The sequence below is a fragment of the Molothrus ater genome, chromosome 11 (genome assembly GCF_012460135.2).
Source record: "Molothrus ater isolate BHLD 08-10-18 breed brown headed cowbird chromosome 11, BPBGC_Mater_1.1, whole genome shotgun sequence".
NCBI classification, from domain to species: domain Eukaryota; kingdom Metazoa; phylum Chordata; class Aves; order Passeriformes; family Icteridae; genus Molothrus; species Molothrus ater.
The window spans coordinates 14,660,009-14,679,485 of NC_050488.2; the positions used below are offsets into that span (position 1 = coordinate 14,660,009).

A 19,477-nucleotide genomic window follows, 5' to 3' on the forward strand; every position below is an offset into this window, starting at 1 on the left:
AACAAACCATCTTTTCACTCTGCTCTCTGAAAAAAAGAGCACAGAGGTATTTCCTGCTCAGGAGCATTGCTAACCCCCCCAGCAGCTCTGAGGCAGCATTAGCAAAGGATTTAGGCACAGGTTAGGTGTGGGGAACACCAAACTTTGGGGGACTTTCTGTCAGGAAGTCTTACTTAAACAAATACTACTATGGTAAAAAATAGACTGTCTCAGCCAGCTCTCCATGAAGAAAAACAAGAGTTTAGAACAATGAGAGATCTGTTCTCAAGTACTCATCTATCCCACACCTACAGACCTCCACTGCAAAGCAGGCGTGTGATGGTTTGGGACTGAATCAGCTGCCAAAGGTTGTAGCCAGGGGTAAAGGACTATGTGATCTAAGGTGATTTTTCTCATGACTGCTTAGTAGTGATAAAAAGTCTCAGATGTGAGAAAAAGCAAAAATTGTTTGAAAGAAATTTCTGCTGGAGGAGGTGAATGGCAGCATCTCTTCTGGGGTCTCTGCTGGATGTCTAGCAGCAGAGGATTTTCCATGATGAAACAGTTCAAGAGCTGAGTCAAGCTCACTTATACACCTCATCATCTCCCAAATGCCCTGGGTAAGTTCCTCCTTCACACACAGCTGCTGCACTGCCTTCACCAGCACCACACAGAGCTGTGGGACAAGCTGTGGTAGGCTGAGGATCTCCTCTCAGAGAAGACTTCAGTCCCAAAAGATAGTTCAAATGTGCCAGCATCCTTTATCCTGGTCCTCCCCAAGGACCTCTGCCCAAAACCCTGGCTAGTTCCAATAGCTTGGTCAAGATGTCATTTCTTAGGCGCTGCTTGTGGTACTCTATCATTTATCCTCCCCAAAACATGGCCCTGCTGGTTTGGCTGCTCTCAGGTAGGCTCCAGAGCACCCCACAGTTTCATCTACCTCAGTGGTGCATCTTCTAGCCAAGTATATCATCTCCCCTCAAATAATTAGGCTCAGCAGTACCAGTTCCCAGCCTGGCTGGCAAGCCCTAGTTAGCATAAATATTGGACTATTTAAATGTAAATGTATTTACATAGAACATACACATGGCCAAGTTCATGTGCTATTGTGAAAGCAGTGCTCAGTCCATTATCTTCACTAATTGAACAGCTCCTGTATGGGTCACAGACTGTGCCCAGCTCTGCCAGACCTAGGAGAGAACAGAGAGGTTTATGATAGAAAAAGAAATGTCACTCACAGTTCAGCACAGACAACTAACATTGTCACTACAAAAAAAGTTATTAAAAGACAAAATAAGGTTTTCCTTACCCAGAGTATCGCATTTGTCGTGCGCTCTACAAATATCCTGTCTGAAAGCAGAACAGACCTGACACATTAATTCTCAATGCAGCAGTGAGTTAAGGTGCAAGCACAGCAACAACAGCAGAAACAACACTTGGTTGTTCAATGGACTTTCTCATGCTGGCTTGCCACATCACCCAGAGTCCAAAATAACTCCCCACCATAGTCAGAGTTTTTCATCTTGTGCTAAACCCACAGGCAGACCTTAGACAGCCTTGAACCTCTCAAAATCATCTCTTGTTATGGTGGACATATGCTCCCACAACTGCAAATATCATTACACCCACATCAAAACCTGAACATTTCCCATATATTACATGCTCACAGCCCCTGGCACACAAGTGGCTACAGTTTTCATCTGAATATTCACCACACCTGGTAACAAGCACGGCTGTATCATGCCGAAGGTGACTTCCCTCTGGGTGGTTTTGGGACTGCTGCCATTGGCAGAAGTTTTTTAATGTTGTCTGGGCATTGTAAGATATTGCAGGGCCGTCCTGATAAGCAACACACAGAAAGCAGGTATTTTAATTATTCATGACAATGCTCACTACAAATGCCATTGTCAAGCAGAAGATGAGGAAAATAATTTCCATTACCTGCTCATTATGTATCACGACCAATTTCACAATAACAATATTAATTAAATTTCCAATGCTTGGGTCTTTGTAGATAGAAGCCACCTGTTTCAAAAAGCAATATTTGGAATTACTGTTAACATTCAAGGAAACAAACAATTAAGACAACATATATATTTTCCAACTGCTTTTCTCCTGGGCTGCTCTTCTGCCCTGCTCAGTGCTCTGATGCTACTTGGAGAGACCTCCTGGCAGAAGCACAATTTTAGAATGAAAAAAACCAGCTGGTATCAGAGAAACCCAACATTTCCTTTTGCTTTAGCCCACATTTCACCAAATTAAAGGATCATTCTGCTCTGAGACACAAAGACCACCAAACAAGACTGTTAAAAGCAACTTATTCTTCCAAGTGTCTGATTTTGACATGGGCAAATTCAGACCACATATTCAGTGCACTTCTACACTCAAACAGGATGAACATCCCTCCAGAGACACAAATATGTTGGATACTCCCTGCCAGTCACTCTACATCTACAGAATTGCCTGTCTGCAAGCTGCACTACTGCATCCTAGTACCTGCAGCTACTAAGATGCTTGTTCTCAGCCTGGAAAGCCAACTTGAGAGCTATGCTAAGGATCAAGGTGACAACAGGCTCCTTCTCCTTGCAACAGCAAGGGAAGTCAGGCAACTGCATAATCTACCAGCCTCAGTCCTCTGGAAGGCACAGTGCCCAAAGTACCTTTTTAATTCAGATGTTATTTCACGTGGGCTTAAATAAAAAGAAGAGTACAGCATGTGGACTAAACAACCAGTGATACTGCTCATGATGTTCAGAAAGCTGGAAGAGAGAGGTGTGAGAAGGATCAGGAAGTGTGATGGATCTGGGAAAGAAGACTCCAACCAGCACTTTCCAGCCATGTTTTACCATTTTTGATGTAACCCCAGCATTATCTCCATGCCTAGGGAAGGCAAACTGATGGCGTTGCATATGAACGCAGCAGAGAGGGGCTCTGTGACCACTAGAAAACGATTTGTGGGTGAATCTACTCGCCCTGGTTGAACACTCACTATTGACATCAGGGTTAAAACATAGTGCTGAAGGTTGGCTCCATGGTAGGCGACCATCCTGCTGTCAGCCACCACCATCACCTCCACAAAACGTGGGTAGGACAAGAACCGCTTCGTTCGCTTGTGGCTCTTCTTTTCACCAATGGTCCCCGTCTTGTTGCTGTCCCCAGAAAAAGAATTCACTTCCAGGCTGTGTTTCAACATCTCCACGTCAGACAATATGCTGCTCTCTGCCCACTGCCTTCTCCAGTGTTTCCGTTTGTTCTTTTTGTGACTGTGGTCATGATCTATGGTTAAAAGGCAGAAAAAACATACAGTACATTCTGGAGTGAATAAAATTAATACCACGTGTATGCTAAGTCAAAATACCTATTGCCTCAACAAAGTTGTGTGGGCTGGCTCCAAACAAGCAGGGAACTGAAACAGAAGCACTCTGTGGAAGCCCACTATGTAATCTAACATCTAAGGCTTCATTTTTAAAGCCATCTTGGGGAAGCCAGTAGCACTTAGAGGTGGACATTCCCTGCAGCAGAGCCAGCTCCTGGTCTGTGCAGGAGGGATGGAGCCCTGCAACGGTAATTAGCCACTGCAGCAGCAGTGTGAGGATTCTGGGCACGTCCAAGGTGGCCAGGAAACCACAGGAAACAAAGGTCCAAATCCTGTATTTCTAACTCAGGCATGAAGGACGGCAGGATTTGGCCTTCACAGCAAAGCAATTATATATGATTTATTTCTGTCTCTAACAATAACACGGCTGGGCTTCAGCTCCCCCCCTCCCTTTATTATTCTGTGCTACAGGAATGGTAAAGGTCATCTAATAGCACAGCTGCCACTGGCGAAAGAATAGAATTCAGGAAGTTTCACATATACTGCTTTTGATATTCAATTAGGCCAAACATAAAAGCAGCCTGAAAATATACTCCATGCTGATACAAAGACGACAAAGTGAAGAGGGAGAACAGGCATATAAAACATATGGAACGTGTACAATTAAGATTTACCATCTGATTAGTATGTAATTATAGCATTATTTAAATGTAAGAGCAAAATCAGGCTTATTTGATGCCACTTAATTTTTAATCAGTTCATCATAGGAAGTAGCTAATTGAATGTGATTCATCCACGAAAGACTGTTCACTTCTGCATTTAATATAAAGCCAGATCTGAACTACTCATCTACGACTCCAGGCTACAACCCTCATGCTCTTTGTAGCTTTAGTTTAATTTCGTCATGGTGGTGAAAAATATCACATTTCCTTATCTGACCCATTGAGTAGGTTAGAGGAAGCATAATATTACGGAACAAAGGAATATTCAATGCTCAAACAAGATTGAAATGATAGGAAACTTCTTAGTTACTTTTCCTGTATAGTTTCCTTTTAGGAATATTTGTAATAATTTCCGAAAAAGGAAATATGTTCTGCAGTATCACAGTGGGCAAAGGGGATTAGCCAGCTTCTACCTACGTGAAAAATACTATCTTTTTGCCCTATGTGTAAATAGGCAATAGAGTAGTTAAGAATTAAATCCTGCCTGCTCTGTACTACCTAAGTCCTCTAAATTCCCCTTTCTTGATATAGTCCAGACCACCTTAATACAGCAGAGAGTCTGCAGTTATTTGAGTAAGTATTTGAGAAAGCCAATGGCATTTGTGGTTATAATTGGATTGCCCTAGTTCCTCTGCTCTAATCAATGCCCTTGTGTTGGCAAGGTTATGCTCTCATGCTGGCACTGCTTCGTGGGCAACCATGACATTATCCCGACTCATTCGGTGCCAATCAGCTTGGGGAGCCAACTATGCATACAAATAACTTAAAGGTGAGGAGAGGACCAGACTGAGGAGAAAGTGCTAACCCCAGCCCTTGAGCCAGCTCCTCTCCTCTCCTCTCTGCACCCGCAGATCACCATTCAAATTTCCCTTTTAAATAACTAACTTCCAAAAGGAGCAGGTGCCCAAGGAAAAATGTGTTAAAGATGGGGAGATGCTCAACCGGGCTCGAGCGAGGCTGAAGACAAAGCTGCAGAATGAAGGCAGAGTTCTGCAGGGCCCCAGGTGGGACCATGAGGCTCAGGTTCCTTCTCCTCCAACCATCTAGTCAGAGGGAAGTTAGATGGCAAAAAAGAGGGAATTGCAAAGACACCTATCACACAGGTCTACAAAAGAAGTTGATATTCACTGGGCTTGCCCTGAAATCCTGCAGCTGGTGTCACATGCTAAAAAATACCCCACAAACCACCCAAAACCCAGAGAGTACCACATGAAATTCCACATCTTGTTCTGAGAGCCCTGACCTGCTCCTGATCATGCGGGGGAATTAGAGCCCAACAAAGCCAGGTATGCCCAGCACAGAGGAAAAATAACTTTTCCTTTTTGAAGAGATTTGGCACAGAGTCACCAAATCACAGAATCATTTAGGTTGGAAAAGATACTTAAGATCATCAAGTCCAATCATTAATCTAATGCTGCCAAGTGTTGGTACAGTATCAGTGCTCTTTCCCCATTCAGCACACAAATTAAGTCAGACACATCATCACTTCCAAAACAACTGAATTATTTCCACTCACAAAGTCACTCCAACACTTGCAGTGTGCTATTTGGACAGGTCACATATTGGGTATTTGTCAGCCTGGTTACTGGAAAACCAGGCACCAGTGATGGGGATGCACTGCATGGGAAGCCAGTCCTGGACTTTGGTAGTAGTGAACTGTTATCTTCACCCATCTTTCTTGCATGTAGATCATGTGCACTCACCTGTAAAAAATTAAATGCTAATGGCTGTGCACTGCTCTCAACCCATCTGTAAAATCCTGACCACGTTAATGGGAGCTGTACACAGGCACTGCCAGGAACTCTGTGTGCCTGATTCTGTTGATATCCTGCTCCATTACAATGGCCACAACAGCAGTGCTCTCACTGAATGGTGCAACGTGCTCCTGCTCCATCAGGCAGAAGGGAAAATCTCTCACATTACACAAAACTGATTTTGCAGCACCAGCTTCCTACTGCCACACATAACATCAGAAAAGGGTGTGATATTTCCCCACCTTATTTTCCTTTTTTTTTTCCTATTGTGTTAACATAGGAACAGAAATCAGCAAGAAAAATGGTTTTCTTGGCAAGCCTCCAATCTTTGCAATGACCTGAAACACATCTACTTACACATGGTAGTAACTGGATTTAAGAAACAAAACATTTTTCTTTTACTTTGTAGAAAAACCAAATTCCAGTGAGTAGACAAACCCTTTAAAACCATGCAAACTACAGTTCAATAATTCAAGCATCAGGCGAGCCCATGTCCTGACTCAACACAAATTCATGAAAGTTCATATTCATTTGAGAGGCAGGTAAAGGCTAGAATAATGTCCATTTTACTGCATACTTTACTAAGACAATCTATGCTGTTTTCACTGTCTTTATATAGACCTGGTAGTTTATATTAATTTTTTTTTCTGTTTGGTTTCTTCTTTGTAATGTGGGACTTAAAAGGAGACCCAATCCTGTGAAAGGATATCGCTTCCTCATGGCATCTTTTCACTAATGCCATTTATTTTTGCTTGGGCAAGAAGCCTCAGCCCAGAATCCATTCAGCTGATTTATGGATGTTTCCTGCTGGTTAATGTACTTTGGATCTATCATAAGAAAGAGGGCAGGGAAAACTCAGGGCCCTGTGTGAGTACTTTGCCTGCAGGAAAGGGTGACAGGGCAGAGTCAGGATCTGCTTTTGACATAGTAACTATTGTTATACTAAACCAAATATTAAAAGATGGAATGATCACTTATCCCAACAGTCCTAATCCTTTCAATTTCTACATTAACTAGTCCTTGGAATAGAAAGCAATTTGCACAATTAAGTAAGACATGTAACAATTCAAGCAATTCCAGTTCAGCTCCAAGTTCATAAGAGCTGCACATAGCAGCAGAAAAAAAATGTAACACAGAGAGAGAGAGAGAGCAAGAGCGCAAGAGAAGGGGGCAAGAAAAATTCTCTTTCTTGAGCTAACAACATCTCCCTGCTAGGGAAGAAGTATGATCCTGTCAAACTGACTAATTATCACAAGTTTTCTGAATGTGTGACCTAGGATTTTTAATAAAATTTGCCACTCAGCAGTTGGCCCACAATCATTTCTAGCCCTGCTCTGATCCAGTTGCACAGATAGTAAATTATTGCACACCTCCATAAAACAGACCAAAATTCAGCTGAGCTCCCCTCACACAGTCAGTCACTGTGTGACCTGTCTCCCTCAGCTCCACAGGAGCAAACCCTGGCCAAAAGCTTCAGTGCAAGCCCCAGCTCCAGCTGCCTGGCTGGGTTTGCTGCCTGTAGCTGCTACAACAGCAGCTGCCCCAGGGACTGCCATCACCTGGGAAACAGAGAGAGGCAAAATGGATTTGCCTTCATGCAGAGATCAGACTGGCTGAAACTGAACCACATTTTTAGGCTCTTCTTGCCAAGAAATGGAACGGAAACTGGCTCCTCTTTAGGACACAAACAGGTAAGAAGCCAGACCAAAGAACTTTTCTAGCCCTGGGTCTGTCCTAATTCTATATCAAGATGTTTTGTATCTGTCTTTCTATACACCTACACATGTATCTCAGATGGATTTTCATGAAGCCAAATTCTCATCTCTGTTACTGTGGGGTGCTGTTGTGGTCAGCATAACCCAGAGCTGAACACACCTTCTCTACCAGATGATTCACACCCTGCTTGGACAATAGCCAGGGATTGAAACATAATGGAGGACCAGCCACTGCCTTGCTCTGTACCACACTGAGATGATCAGTCCTATGAGCAGGATTAATCCTGCCTTCCCTCTGGATAGCTCCTTGACTGAACCAGAGCTGCTGCTATAGCCAGGTCCATGTCCAGGAGCTCCTCCTGCTGAAGTCAGTCCCATGTGTCAAGCCCAGAGCCTGGAGTTTGTGTTTGCAAAATGTGAAAACATTAAGGCCAGAAAGCAAAGCTATAAAGCCATGAGCAGTTCAGAGTGGCATGAAGCATCACTGATGCAAAAACCAACAGTTTTACCCCAATTCACTCACTGCATCCTGTGTCTGACTATAGAGACTTGGAGGTGCCAAAGCTCAAGGTGATGCTGAACCCTGATGTCTGTCAGGGTGACCCTGCCTTTCTTCTCACTGCTTGAACCAGAATGCTGAGAACCATGGAATTGCAGTGAGCAGCCATCAGCTTCCCTTAGTAATAAAACATTCTCTGGTTTATACCATGCTAACACTAAAGACCACACATACTCTAAATGTTTTCTTTCCAGGTGATGAATATCAGAATGCATTCCAGCCTAAAAGATTATTTTTATGCCTAAGGTAAAAAGTTGTAAGTGAAAGCTATCAATTTTGCACAGTAGACAGAAAATAGATTAATGAACAAAACAATAAATTTTCTCTTTAAGAAAGGAGATACTAACACATGAGCTGAACATGTGGCAGAAAATGATTCAAGATCATCTTACAGAACTCCCACACATGCTCTTCAGGCAACTTCCAATGCACAACAGTCACAAGCACATCAACCTGTGTCCCACACTAGTGTCTAGTGACACCTATGAGGCACCATGCCAACAAGAACAACACTGAGGCCACCACAACTTTGTACTGACAATCAGTAAAAGATAAGACAAAATATCCCATTAGAAAAAAAAAAAGAAGAAATTGTTCAGCAGTTGGCCACAGGGGTGTTGATAATGACATTAGAGGCATATGAAAGAAGCAGTCACAGAATAGTCAGCCTGTTTATTTTCATTAATATACACCATAGGGAACGGACAGAAAGCACCCAAGTGATTCTCCCCTGCTTCTCCCACCTGTCCTCCTTCAGTCACAGATGAGGTGAAAGTATATCCATTTTAATTCGAGCAGAATAATTTAACTCTGTCCACTTACCATGTTTAAATTGCAGAACAATAACCAATCAACAACAATTTGTTTAGTCACAATCTTAAGTCTTACACCTTTAGGGCACCAAATGGATGCTTGATACATTTTCAATGCTAAGAGTAACAACAAAATGCACGCATTTATAACTCACATTGAGGAATCTTAAGCTAAAACTAATTATGGGATCTGTATCACTGACTGTGATCAATATTTTTTAACTGAACTCAGTCCATTATCTTATTTCACTTGTCAACATCACAAGATAGCTCAAACATTACAGATTGATCCCTTCCCCAGCTCAGCATGGCAAAAGCTTGTGCTTGACCTCTCAGGCCCATCTGACCAAATACCAGTTGGCTCTTACTGTGCTGTTACCTCAACAGGGAGGCAGAAATAGAATTAATTACATTAGCATATGGGAGTTGTGATGCAATTCTCTTCTTTATTCTGGGAGGGAAGGAAATCTGAATTAATTACTATCTGACCAAAAATTACAATCCACTTCTTTAAGATAAGAAACTTTTCTGAGGAAAAGAACAAAGTCAGTGTTTTACCCTGAGGCCAAGAGCAAAGCTGACAGCTTAAACAGACTCTTGAAAGAGCTCAAGGATTGCTCAACCTGGAAGTAAAGGCTTAAGAAAGCCTCCCTGCAGATCTCCTGCAACCCTGAGTTTACGTGACACTCAGCAGTACAGAATTTGCCTGAAGACCTGCCTGGAAACCAGACACCTAGAATGCAGAATTCTGCTGGATGAATGAGTTGAAAACAAAAAAGAGGGGACACAGTTGGAAGCAAGACAGAGTCCAAAAGAAACAGCAAAAATACTAAAGGGCTCTAGACCAACAATCCAAGTGCAAAGGATCTGGGATTTCAGCACAGACCACTCACAAGAGTACAAACATTGAGTCCTGCAGAAAAGCAATTCAAAGTTTCTGCCTCAGAACTGTTTAAGTAACAACATAAAACATACAAAGGATCTGGAGAAGGAGCAGGAAATTTTCCATCACTGGCCTCATTCCACTCTATTGCCAATTTTAACACTGTGAACACACCTTGAACCACAGCTGGAGCAGGAACAAAAGCTCATCCCCTTCCTGCACCAATGAAATACCACACTACAAAGTCAGGCTTTAGCCACAGTACCAGATACCTAACACATCCTTCCCCAGGTCTCCTCCCAGATCATGGCACTGATAACACACTAACAAACCCCCATTCTGGCAACCTCAACTTGACCACCCCTTCCAAGCACAAGGGAACACGGTGACAGGACCATCTCCTGCTTGTGCCATTGGTTCACCAGTGACTTCCCATGCAGCTGGCTGGCATTAGGAGAGCAGGCTGGTGCTAATTATCATTGCAGAAATAAGATCACAATCATTGAGCTGGCAGCAACAGGCATCTGCTTGCTCAAGACACAGGGCAGCACTCCTCTGCCCGGTGGTTCCCCAGTGTCACGTTCAGTGGGAAAGGTTGTTACAGTTACTGTGAAAGGGTAATCTATTACAAATTACTCGTTAATGCAACTGCAAAATCAGTGACACATTACTGAGTATGCCTGTGTCATGCTGGCTCAGCAGCAAGACTTGGTTCATGCTGCTGGTTCCTCCTCTGCTTTTTATAGGACCATTCTCAGCACAACTTACACACAGACCTCTTCTCCTCACCTGGACCACATGGGGCTTCCCTTTGTGGAGCTGCTGTGCCTGGCCGCACATGTACTCTCCAGTAGTCCAACTGCTCTAACACCCAACAAAACAGCAGCAAATGTGAGACCATTTTGCATCCATTTCTGGCAGGTACTGGGATATGCTAAGCCTGCAGGTTGTGTCCCACAGCCATCTGTGCTGATAATACTTGGTGGATTTTGGAAAGCAGCCGCAGCAGGTGAGTCACTGGGCTTTCCCACCTCTGCCAGCAGTGGGTGGGGGCACAGTCAGCACGGCACAGGTAAGACCTGCTCTGTCCTGCACTCATCTGAGCCTGTTTCCAAAACCTCACCACCTCAGCACGAACTGCTGGAAGGCCTCTTTGCTGGCTACAGCCCCTTGGCTTCCCTCCAGAAACAGGAACAGCTCTAATCATCTTCCTACTAGTTTGGCACCATCAGAGCGTTACTGCTGCTTCTGCATAATGAGTTTTGCCCGTGGTGGATATTCCTGCTTTAAATGCTCTCATTAAGGAGCGAGGACTTTGTGCAAGATCCTCACATTCAGCCCCAGAGCTCAGGTCCAATGCCAGCCTCGGGATGGGCACAGCTGACCAGCAGCAAGGGAGGGAGCAGCTCACACTCACTATACATAAATTACAAAGGCTAAAACCTAAGGCAACATGGGTTCAAAGAAGGAGCTGCCCCAAAAAGTTTAGTTGGGAGTCCTGCATCAGGGTCACAGTAAAAGCTACACAGAATTTGCTAAGTTTGGAGCAAGAGCCGAACAGGCAACAGAAGTGGGGTGACAAAAGGGCACAATACTTGCAATTACACTCACAGACACAGGGGAATTGTGGCTCAGTGCAACCAGGCAGGTGGAGGCCACATCTGTCTCAGAACAAGGGGTGGCCAAGAGGCAGAATGATTGCTAAGGTTCAGTAGAAGGCTAAAGCTATCACAGACCCCAACAAAACTGGAAGAGAAGAGCTCCAGAGAACTCAACAACTGAAATATACATAGAAATACATACACACATACATCACTGACAAAAAGTATGGGAAATATGATAGAAAGGAGAAACAGCAGAAATGGACGTAAGACCCAGAGCAAGAGGTGCCTGAAGTGGTTTATTTAAGTGATGACCAAAGGCAGTATCCCATTGGCATCTGGAGCTGGACATCTCTCTGCAAGACCAAACCTTGACGGTTTCACATGGAAAGGGCTCACGGGTCTGCTCCTGGCAGAAGGCCCCACTGGATGGGGGCCTGGGGAGGTGCTGCCTGCCTCATGAAGGTGGCTGGCACACGGATGCAGGATGCAGCTCCGTGCCTTTATCACTGGAGTCAGATTGTTCCTCCATGGGGTGCAGGAAAGCGGCGCTGTCCAGCCTTGCAATGAGCCACTTCCTCTTTTCTTTTTTTAGGAGTGCAATTTCTTTTCTCTTCCTCCTCCACCTCAAAAAAGCGGATATTTAATAAATGGGTCGGAAGAGCTTGCTATCCTGAAGCGATGGGTGGTAGTGGTGCTGCACCTCAGTGACATCATGCTGTCTGCCTGGCCAAGCCCTCATCCCGTCAGGGCTATTCAGTAAAACACAACTAATTATTCTGCCAGATCGCCGGCCAGATGACAAACTGATTCACGGCACTAACTACAAGAAAAGCAGGAGAGGAAAATGCACCATTTCCTATGACTGAAACGACATTAACCTGTTACCCCAAGGAAAACTCTGTCCAAAGTTTTTCTTGCAGCAGCTGAGCTGTATGCCAGACGGCTGAAATGCATTGCCAGAGACCCCAGTGCTGTGCTATGAAAGTTCATCTGCAGAGCACAGCTTCCATTTGATATCCATCAGCATTCAGAGGAAAAAGATCTTTTTCCAGAACACCTGTAGAGTATTTTTATGTCAGAGGACCTAAAACTGTTATCAGAAACTGCTAATTAAAACTTAACAAAAGCAAATGCCTGGTTTTCTAAGCTGACCTCAGGATGCTGAAAACTAAAAGTATGACCAAGGAAACTGCTGCAAATGAAAGCTTTTACTCAATCTGTTAGTCAATTCACAAGGGAAACTTTCCTGAGTACCTCAAGAAGTTTAAAATTACATCATTATGGCAAGGGCACACCAGTATGTTGACTATTAATCATTTCCAGGAAGATGACTGTCAGAAAGTCATTCTTAATAGCACCACTGCCTGGCAACATAGGGTCCCTTGCTCACTTCAAGGGGGGTACCTTAGATTTCCCTCCCATGGATTTCCTCGTCAAGCAAATTTCCACCCCTGCCAGAAGCCTGCAAAGCAAATGCACCGTTTCACACATTCTTCTGACAAAAGACTGGATTCACACAACACCCTACAATTATGACTAACTCCCAAACTCTCACAAAACCATTCTTCTCTGGCAGGAGTGAGAGATACACCTTGTCTAAAACAGTGAGCGCTGCTAGATTTTGCACATTCACCTCTGATGCAAATACATGTGAGACACCTTCTCTCACCAGATGTAACCTCAGGTAAGATACCAAGGTTCATCATCGCCCAAGCTGCTCTGAACTTGCTCCTTAAATGAAATAACCAAGACTTGTTCACAATACACATATGGCCATAGCATCATTCCCTTTCAAAAGTTTGGACGATGACAAAAAGAAGAGATGGTAAAGAGGGAGAGATGGAGGGAAAGAGGACAGGAAGACAAGACTGTCATGCCTATCTGGAACACTTAAGCTTGTGTTTGAAAGATGAGAACTCCTCCCTCCACTACATGAAGCAACTGAGAAGAGCAAGAAAACAAAGACAAGCAAGAAGCAAAGTATATTGGAACAAAGAAGGAAGAGATATACAGCACATTGGTAAAATCACAGATGGAGTATTATTCTTCTTTATTACAATACAGAAGAATAATATTCTAAATGGGAACTATGATACAGTGGGGTGAAATACAGCAGTCAGTTACAGCAGCACAGAGTCAAGTTCTCAAGCAAAATTCAGAGCCCTCCCAGCTACCTTTGATTCAATGAGTCTTGTGATCTGCTGCTCCGTTCCTCCAAGGGTTACTGATGCAATGTGCCAGATTCCGTGTTTCTTTCCAACTGTTCTGAGTCTCCTGCATCTGATCTCATAGAAGGGAGCAGAAACAGCTGGAAGAGAGAAACCAGAATGGCATATTCCAGCAGCAACCCTTGGAAGAACAAACAATGACAGCCTTGTGAGAGGTGCCACTGTACCCCTGGCAGGTAGGTTTGCATGTGGAAGTGGATTCACATGTCTTCCAGAAGAAGCACATGTTGCTCTGGCTGGTCACAGAGTATCAGAGCATCTTTGGACTCAGCATGATCAGTGCAAGCTGAACAGACTGACAGCTCAACAACACAGCCACGATCCACAGTCATGGGTGCCAAACAAGCAACGTGTGCTAATTGCAGCCTAATTTGGGCACCATACTTCTCCAGTGGTACCTTTACTTCCTGAGCAACTCCACCTACTTTGCAGCATATGAGCAGCTTGCAGCCCACAAAGGAACTCAGTCAAGGTCTACTCTGTTTAGGTTCTAAAGTTCCTGTAGATCTAGCTGCAGGCCAAAGGACAAGGGCAAAACAGCAGGTGAAACAGGAGACTGAAGGAATAAGCTTCATCAGAGAAAATTGAGGTATTTGCTGCCAAAGGGGAAGATTAGTTGTGAACATCAGGAAGTCAGGGAAGCAGAGAGCAGCAGGAGGCCACCGTAGATAATAGGGACAGTAGGAGCAAGGCTATTGGTCATCAAGGCAGGGAGAAAAAGGTCTGTGCTCTTTCATATGTGCAAGGACTAGAAAGAGGGAGTGAGGAGGTCAGGGAGATGGTGCTGGTGGAGGAAGGGCCATGAGGAAAAAAAAAAGCCTTTGAAAATGAACCATGGAAAAGTGATTACTAAGGACTGTCAGGATTGGTGTTAGGACCTCTCATTTCCACTAGAAAGAAGACGTGGCAACTCCCAGCCAGATTTGGGAAAAGAAGACCAGGAGCAAAGTAAGACTAAGACAGATGCCATTTAAAGGACAGAGTATCAGACAGAGAGTTAACAGATTAGGGTGGCTGGGAATTACATGTAGAATAGAACAGAAAACAAGTTTAAGGGCTCACAGGATACTTAAGGCAAGACAGATGAAAAGCTCTCTTGCCAGCTTTACCTCAGGAATCAAAGGGAAACTTTTTTCTGACCGCAACTTCCTCATAAGCAATTCCTAGAAAGCACCTCCAGGTGCACCACATCTCTCCAGGACAACGTTACCACCATGAGCCCAGTCCTGCACCATTTCTAGAGGGGTCCCTCAACTCCACATCTCTTTTTTCCCCACAAACCTACTGCCTTTTAACTGTGAATAGCACATCCAAGTATCAAGTCATCCAAGGCAGTAAGAAAATGAGTACCTGGAGTATTGCAAGTCTGCCAGTCCCCTGAAGAGTTGGTAGGAGGTGTCCGGTGCCGGTAGACAAGATGTGGTTTATTGTGCTCTTCTTCATACTCCTGCTCCTCAAGCGATAGGAGTGGCTCTACAAAATAGTCCCCATCATCAGACTTGAATGTGCCTAGCTGAGAGGGTCCAGAGAGAGGAACAGGAGGTCAGCTGTGTGCGATGACAAGCCACCTAGCAGCACTACCCCACAAAGCAAGCAGTTAATGAGGGAGGTGTGCCTAGTTCTGTGGTAACCCCTGTGAAGGCAGTGGCTGGAGCTCCAGCTTTGGTCACACTGCTTGCACCCACCCTGGGCTGCACAGCCATCCCCCTGGTGCTTACAGAGGGCTAATTACCAAGCCACAGGCAGGGAGCACGAGAGAGGCATATGTCTGCCAGACCCTGTCCTTATGCCAGTGACGCTCACCAAGCCAGTCCTGCCCAAAGGGTGATGGTGTTGCTGTGTGCTGGAGGCCCAAGTGCAACTCCATCATGTGCTGGTTTCACACAGCACGTTTCCCTGAGACAGGCTTTTAACCCACATATAAGACCAGAGGAAGGTGTCCAGCTTGTGAAATCCCTGCTTATGAGGAGACATCAATGCTCCTAGTTGCATACAACTATGAATGCACGTATTTGGTAGGTAAATAAAAAACTATCAAAGACAAAACATTCTGCAGCCATCTCATACTGGTATCCATGGTCAGTACCTGGGAGGGAAGCCACATAGACATGTGCCCAAGCCTAGGTGAACACATGCGCACCCAGAGGAACCCCGGGACTGAATGAAGCCAGCAGAAACCTCCGGGGTGCCCCTGGGATTGGCACCCCGTGGGACTGAAAGGCACCAGGACAGACACAAGAGTCAGCGCTTTTAGGAGCTTCTGCACATCCCGGTGTCAACATCCCTGCACCGAAGGGCACCCAGCTAGGGTACTAGGGACCGGGACATGTCCCGGGTGCTGGGTGGCTCTGAGGCCAGCGCTGGTGGCAAGCCCGCAGCTACCGCTCACCGGCACCCCGGCAACCCCAGGGGCAGGCAGGGTCCGTGCCCGGGTCTGGCCCACAGACCGCCCCTCCGGGTGTCGATGGGTGGCATTTTCCCCCCCAAAATCCGCGGAGCAGGAGCGGCGCACCCCGGAACCCGACGGATGAAGAGCGGCGTAGGAGCAGCCCCCGGCCGGGGTGGGCCGGAGCCGCCCGCCGCCGTCAGGGGAAGGGGCGGGCGCCATGGCTCTGCCCGCCCACCCTCCCTCGCCCCGCTCCTCCTTCTCCTCCTCCTCCGCGCTTCCGCCCCTGGCCCTCAGCGGGGCGGGGGTCTCACCATCCCGGAGCAGAGACTGATAACGGCGGTGAGCCGAGGGCGGGCGTTGACGTGCCCCCGGTAGAAGCAGTGCTTCACATCGGCGTCGGCCGCCTCGGCGTAGAGGCGCCGTTGGTCTGCGGCGGGCTCTCCCAGGAGGCTGACGGTGAAGAGCGGGGCGATGAAGGCCGAGCTGGCCGTCAGGTTGAAGAGGAACTGCTGCCCGAAGGCGGACAGCCTGTAGTGTGCCTTCGGGGAGCCGGCGGCGGCCGCCGTCCAGGCGTCGGGGGCAGCACTGGTGCTCCGCCGGCGCCGCCTGAAGTGGACATCGGTGGGGAAGGGCTCACCGAACTCATTCACTCGGGTAGGAGTCACGATCTCGTACTCGCTGAGCTTCTCCAGCAGCTGGGCTGCGAGGGGACAGACGCTGAGTGAAGTGGCCGAGCCCCGCGGCCCCGGGGCGGGGGGCGGCAGCGCAGCACTCCCCTTGCCCCTCCCCGAGCACCCCCTTACCTTGCCTGGGGTGCAGCTTCTGCCTCCTCGCTGCCGTCCGCCAGCCGTCGATGAAGAGCGTGGTGAGTGCCAGCGCCAGCGGCGCCAGCTGCATGGTGCTGCGCGCTGTCCTCGGAGGAGCAGCTTTCCCCGCCTCCGCTTCTTCTCCTCCTTTTTCCTCCCTTTCCCTCTTTTAATTTTTTTCCCCCCTCTCCTTTCCTTTCTTGCGGCCCCCCTCCCGGCCCCCGGAGCGCTGCCGCGGGAAGGCGCAGGAGCCGGGCGGCGTTAGGGGCGGGCGGGCCGGCGGCGCGCGGGGCGCCGGGGGCCGCGCATGGTGCGCGGGGGCGGACGGGCCGGGGTCGGGACCGACGGGCCGGGACGGGGGAGCCGCCCGCCCGCCCGCCTGCCTGCTCTCCCTCGCTTTCCGCCTCTCCCCCCGTCGGGCTGGTGGACGAGAGCTGCCGGGACTCTCTGTTTAAAAAGGGGCGGGCTCCATAGATCAAGCCCGCCCTCCTCTGCTCCCCCCCTTCCAATGACACTTTCTTTTTTCGTTGCCGGCGAGAGCCGAAGTCGCAGGTTTTGGTCAAGAAAACCAGCGCTGGAGCGGGCGGGGGGAGTCCGAGCCACGGCTTCGTACACCCGGGATCGGCGCCCGCTCCCCGCCGGCTCCATCCAAAAGGCTTTAAAATCTCAAAGTAGCCCAGGCAGAGCGGCACCGGCAGCTGCCTGCTCTGCCAGGACCTGGTGGGGATGAGTCCCTTTGTCACTCACTGGGAGGAGAGATGGGTTTTCTTACGTAATTAACGTTTTCCCTTTTTTTATTTCCCCAAGGCAGCTTGAAGAAGTGGACCAGCAGTTGAAGAATCCCCTGTGTGGCACTTCTCATAGCAGTTGTTTTCTTATGCATTTCTCAGATAAGAGGCAATTCACGCAACTTTTGTTCAGGATGAGATTTGTGTTGTGCACTTTTCAGGCACCCTGAGGGAAAAGGAAGATTATATCCAAAACTGAGTTTATTTTGTGTTGGTTTACAGTTTGAAAGGTCTCTAAAAATTTAATTATATGTAGCTCTAAAGCATGTCTTAAGTGTTGTCTTCTACCCCTTCCTCAAATCAAAACCCTCAGCCTTGGTTTAAAAGGTTTTTAAACCTTTAAAACCCATAAGCAAGGCAAAAAAGAATTTTGGAAGTTCAGTTTGCGCTTCCACAGAAAATGTCAAAGTTCTTTACATTCTTTGCTCAACTTTGGGACAAGGCACAGAAATGTCGGTATTTGCTGCAGAAAGGGAAAGTTTTAAAATAAAAATCAATTCAGAATCCACTTCTGGGCAAAATGTTACCTCCTGACTCTTCAAAACAACTGGTAAAGTGCTACAAACCTCAACTATTAGGAGTCAATTATTAATTTTGTATGATGAATGTAAAAGTCAGAGCAAATAAAGCATCACCTGCAAAGCCATGCATCTTCAACCCTGCTACTGGCTGGCCAGGGTTGCAGGGCTGGGAGGCAGAGCCTCGACAGTGCAGGAATCTCCAGGATCGTGGAGACCCAAGTCAACACATCCTTAGGGCAAGGTGTAATGGCACATAACCTCCCTGCATGGCATTGTGCCCACACCTATAAACCAGGTTTAATTAAAATCTCGGATACTTACCAAGAGATAACTCACCCCTATCTCCCTGAGCTGCAGGGCTCGGAGAGCACCCTGAGCCCTGACCACCTTCCTACAATGAACACATGTACCCCAAAGCTTTCAGTCTTCACAGAGAGAAATACACACAGGTGAGCTTGGGATAATGCTCCAGAACTCATGGTGGGAGAAGGAAGGGTAGGCTGTGTCCTGAACTCAGGTGGGAGAAGGAAGGGTAGGCTGTGTCCTGAACTCAGGTGGGTGTGGACACATTCCACAGGAGTGCCAGGGGGATCCCGTGCTGCCATTTAGGTGTGTGGAGCAATACTGAGCAGCTGATCAGCAAAAAGGGAGTGAGGAAAAGTGAACCGAGTTGCCTGAGGAAGGGGAGGCAAAAAGCTGAGCATAGCATTAGGGCTGAGTCAGAGGGGAGGGGAGGAGGCTTACGTGGAGCTAGTCCTGCTGGTGTCTGGGAAAGAGGGGTGCAGCTTTCAGGCTTCTGTTCAGCACGGTGTTGGGAAACAGGTCTGGTTTATCTGGGCTGCAGAGTGCCCCTGGGGCATCCCCAGTTCACAAACATCTCACACCCCACCACTCTCAGCCTCAGCATCCCCTGTGCCCCATCAGGCACTGGTGAGAGCTGCCTCGCTTCTGTTCAGCTCACTGTCACAGGAAGACCTATCAGAGCTTTGGAGTTTTTTCTCCTTAGTTTTCTACAAGGTGACCAGTAAAAAACGAATTTGGCTCTGGGGTGAGGTTTGATGGAGCTCAGGAGCTGGTAGAGGCTGAGAATTGACAGCACGTACCTGTGACTTAGTTGGGTAGGACCCTTTCCTATTTGGCACTGAGCTGAATGGAGCAAGGTTGTTTTGTGGAGCATCCTCACAGCCCCACCCACTCATCTGAAACCACCAACCTGAAGGAAGGCAAGAAACACAAATTTATCATTCAGAAAAGGGGATCCAACTCACGGGACTCCATTATGAGGCAGAGTTGGGAGTGGTCTGAAGCCTCCCAGGACCAAATCCTGGCTTTGCAATGTCACTAAACATACATTTATGCATTCCATGCAGCATGGCATGACTTCCAGAGCCATTTCCATCA

The 19,477-nt window shown here is 47.0% G+C and overlaps 1 protein-coding gene and 1 long non-coding RNA gene across 2 annotated transcripts in view; one reads left to right on the top strand and one right to left on the bottom strand.

Moving 5' to 3' along the window:
* The window catches only part of ADAMTS9 (ADAM metallopeptidase with thrombospondin type 1 motif 9), a 79,059-nt gene extending 62,142 nt beyond the window's left edge, over positions 1–16,917 (bottom strand). Inside the window, exons 1-8 of the mRNA XM_036390885.2 lie at positions 16,765–16,917; positions 16,273–16,661; positions 14,923–15,085; positions 2,969–3,255; positions 1,921–2,004; positions 1,697–1,818; positions 1,289–1,329; positions 1,064–1,169 (exon numbers count right to left, since the gene is read on the bottom strand). Coding sequence (XP_036246778.1) covers positions 1,064–1,169; positions 1,289–1,329; positions 1,697–1,818; positions 1,921–2,004; positions 2,969–3,255; positions 14,923–15,085; positions 16,273–16,661; positions 16,765–16,858 — 1,286 coding nt within the window. The 5' untranslated portion in view covers positions 16,859–16,917. The remainder of the gene's footprint in view (positions 1–1,063; positions 1,170–1,288; positions 1,330–1,696; positions 1,819–1,920; positions 2,005–2,968; positions 3,256–14,922; positions 15,086–16,272; positions 16,662–16,764) is intronic.
* Positions 16,654–18,201, top strand: LOC118691603 (uncharacterized). Its single transcript, XR_008508565.1, has 2 exons — positions 16,654–16,826; positions 17,575–18,201. It is a non-coding gene; the product is annotated as an uncharacterized LOC118691603 (long non-coding RNA).
* Positions 18,202–19,477: the final 1,276 nt, after the last annotated feature.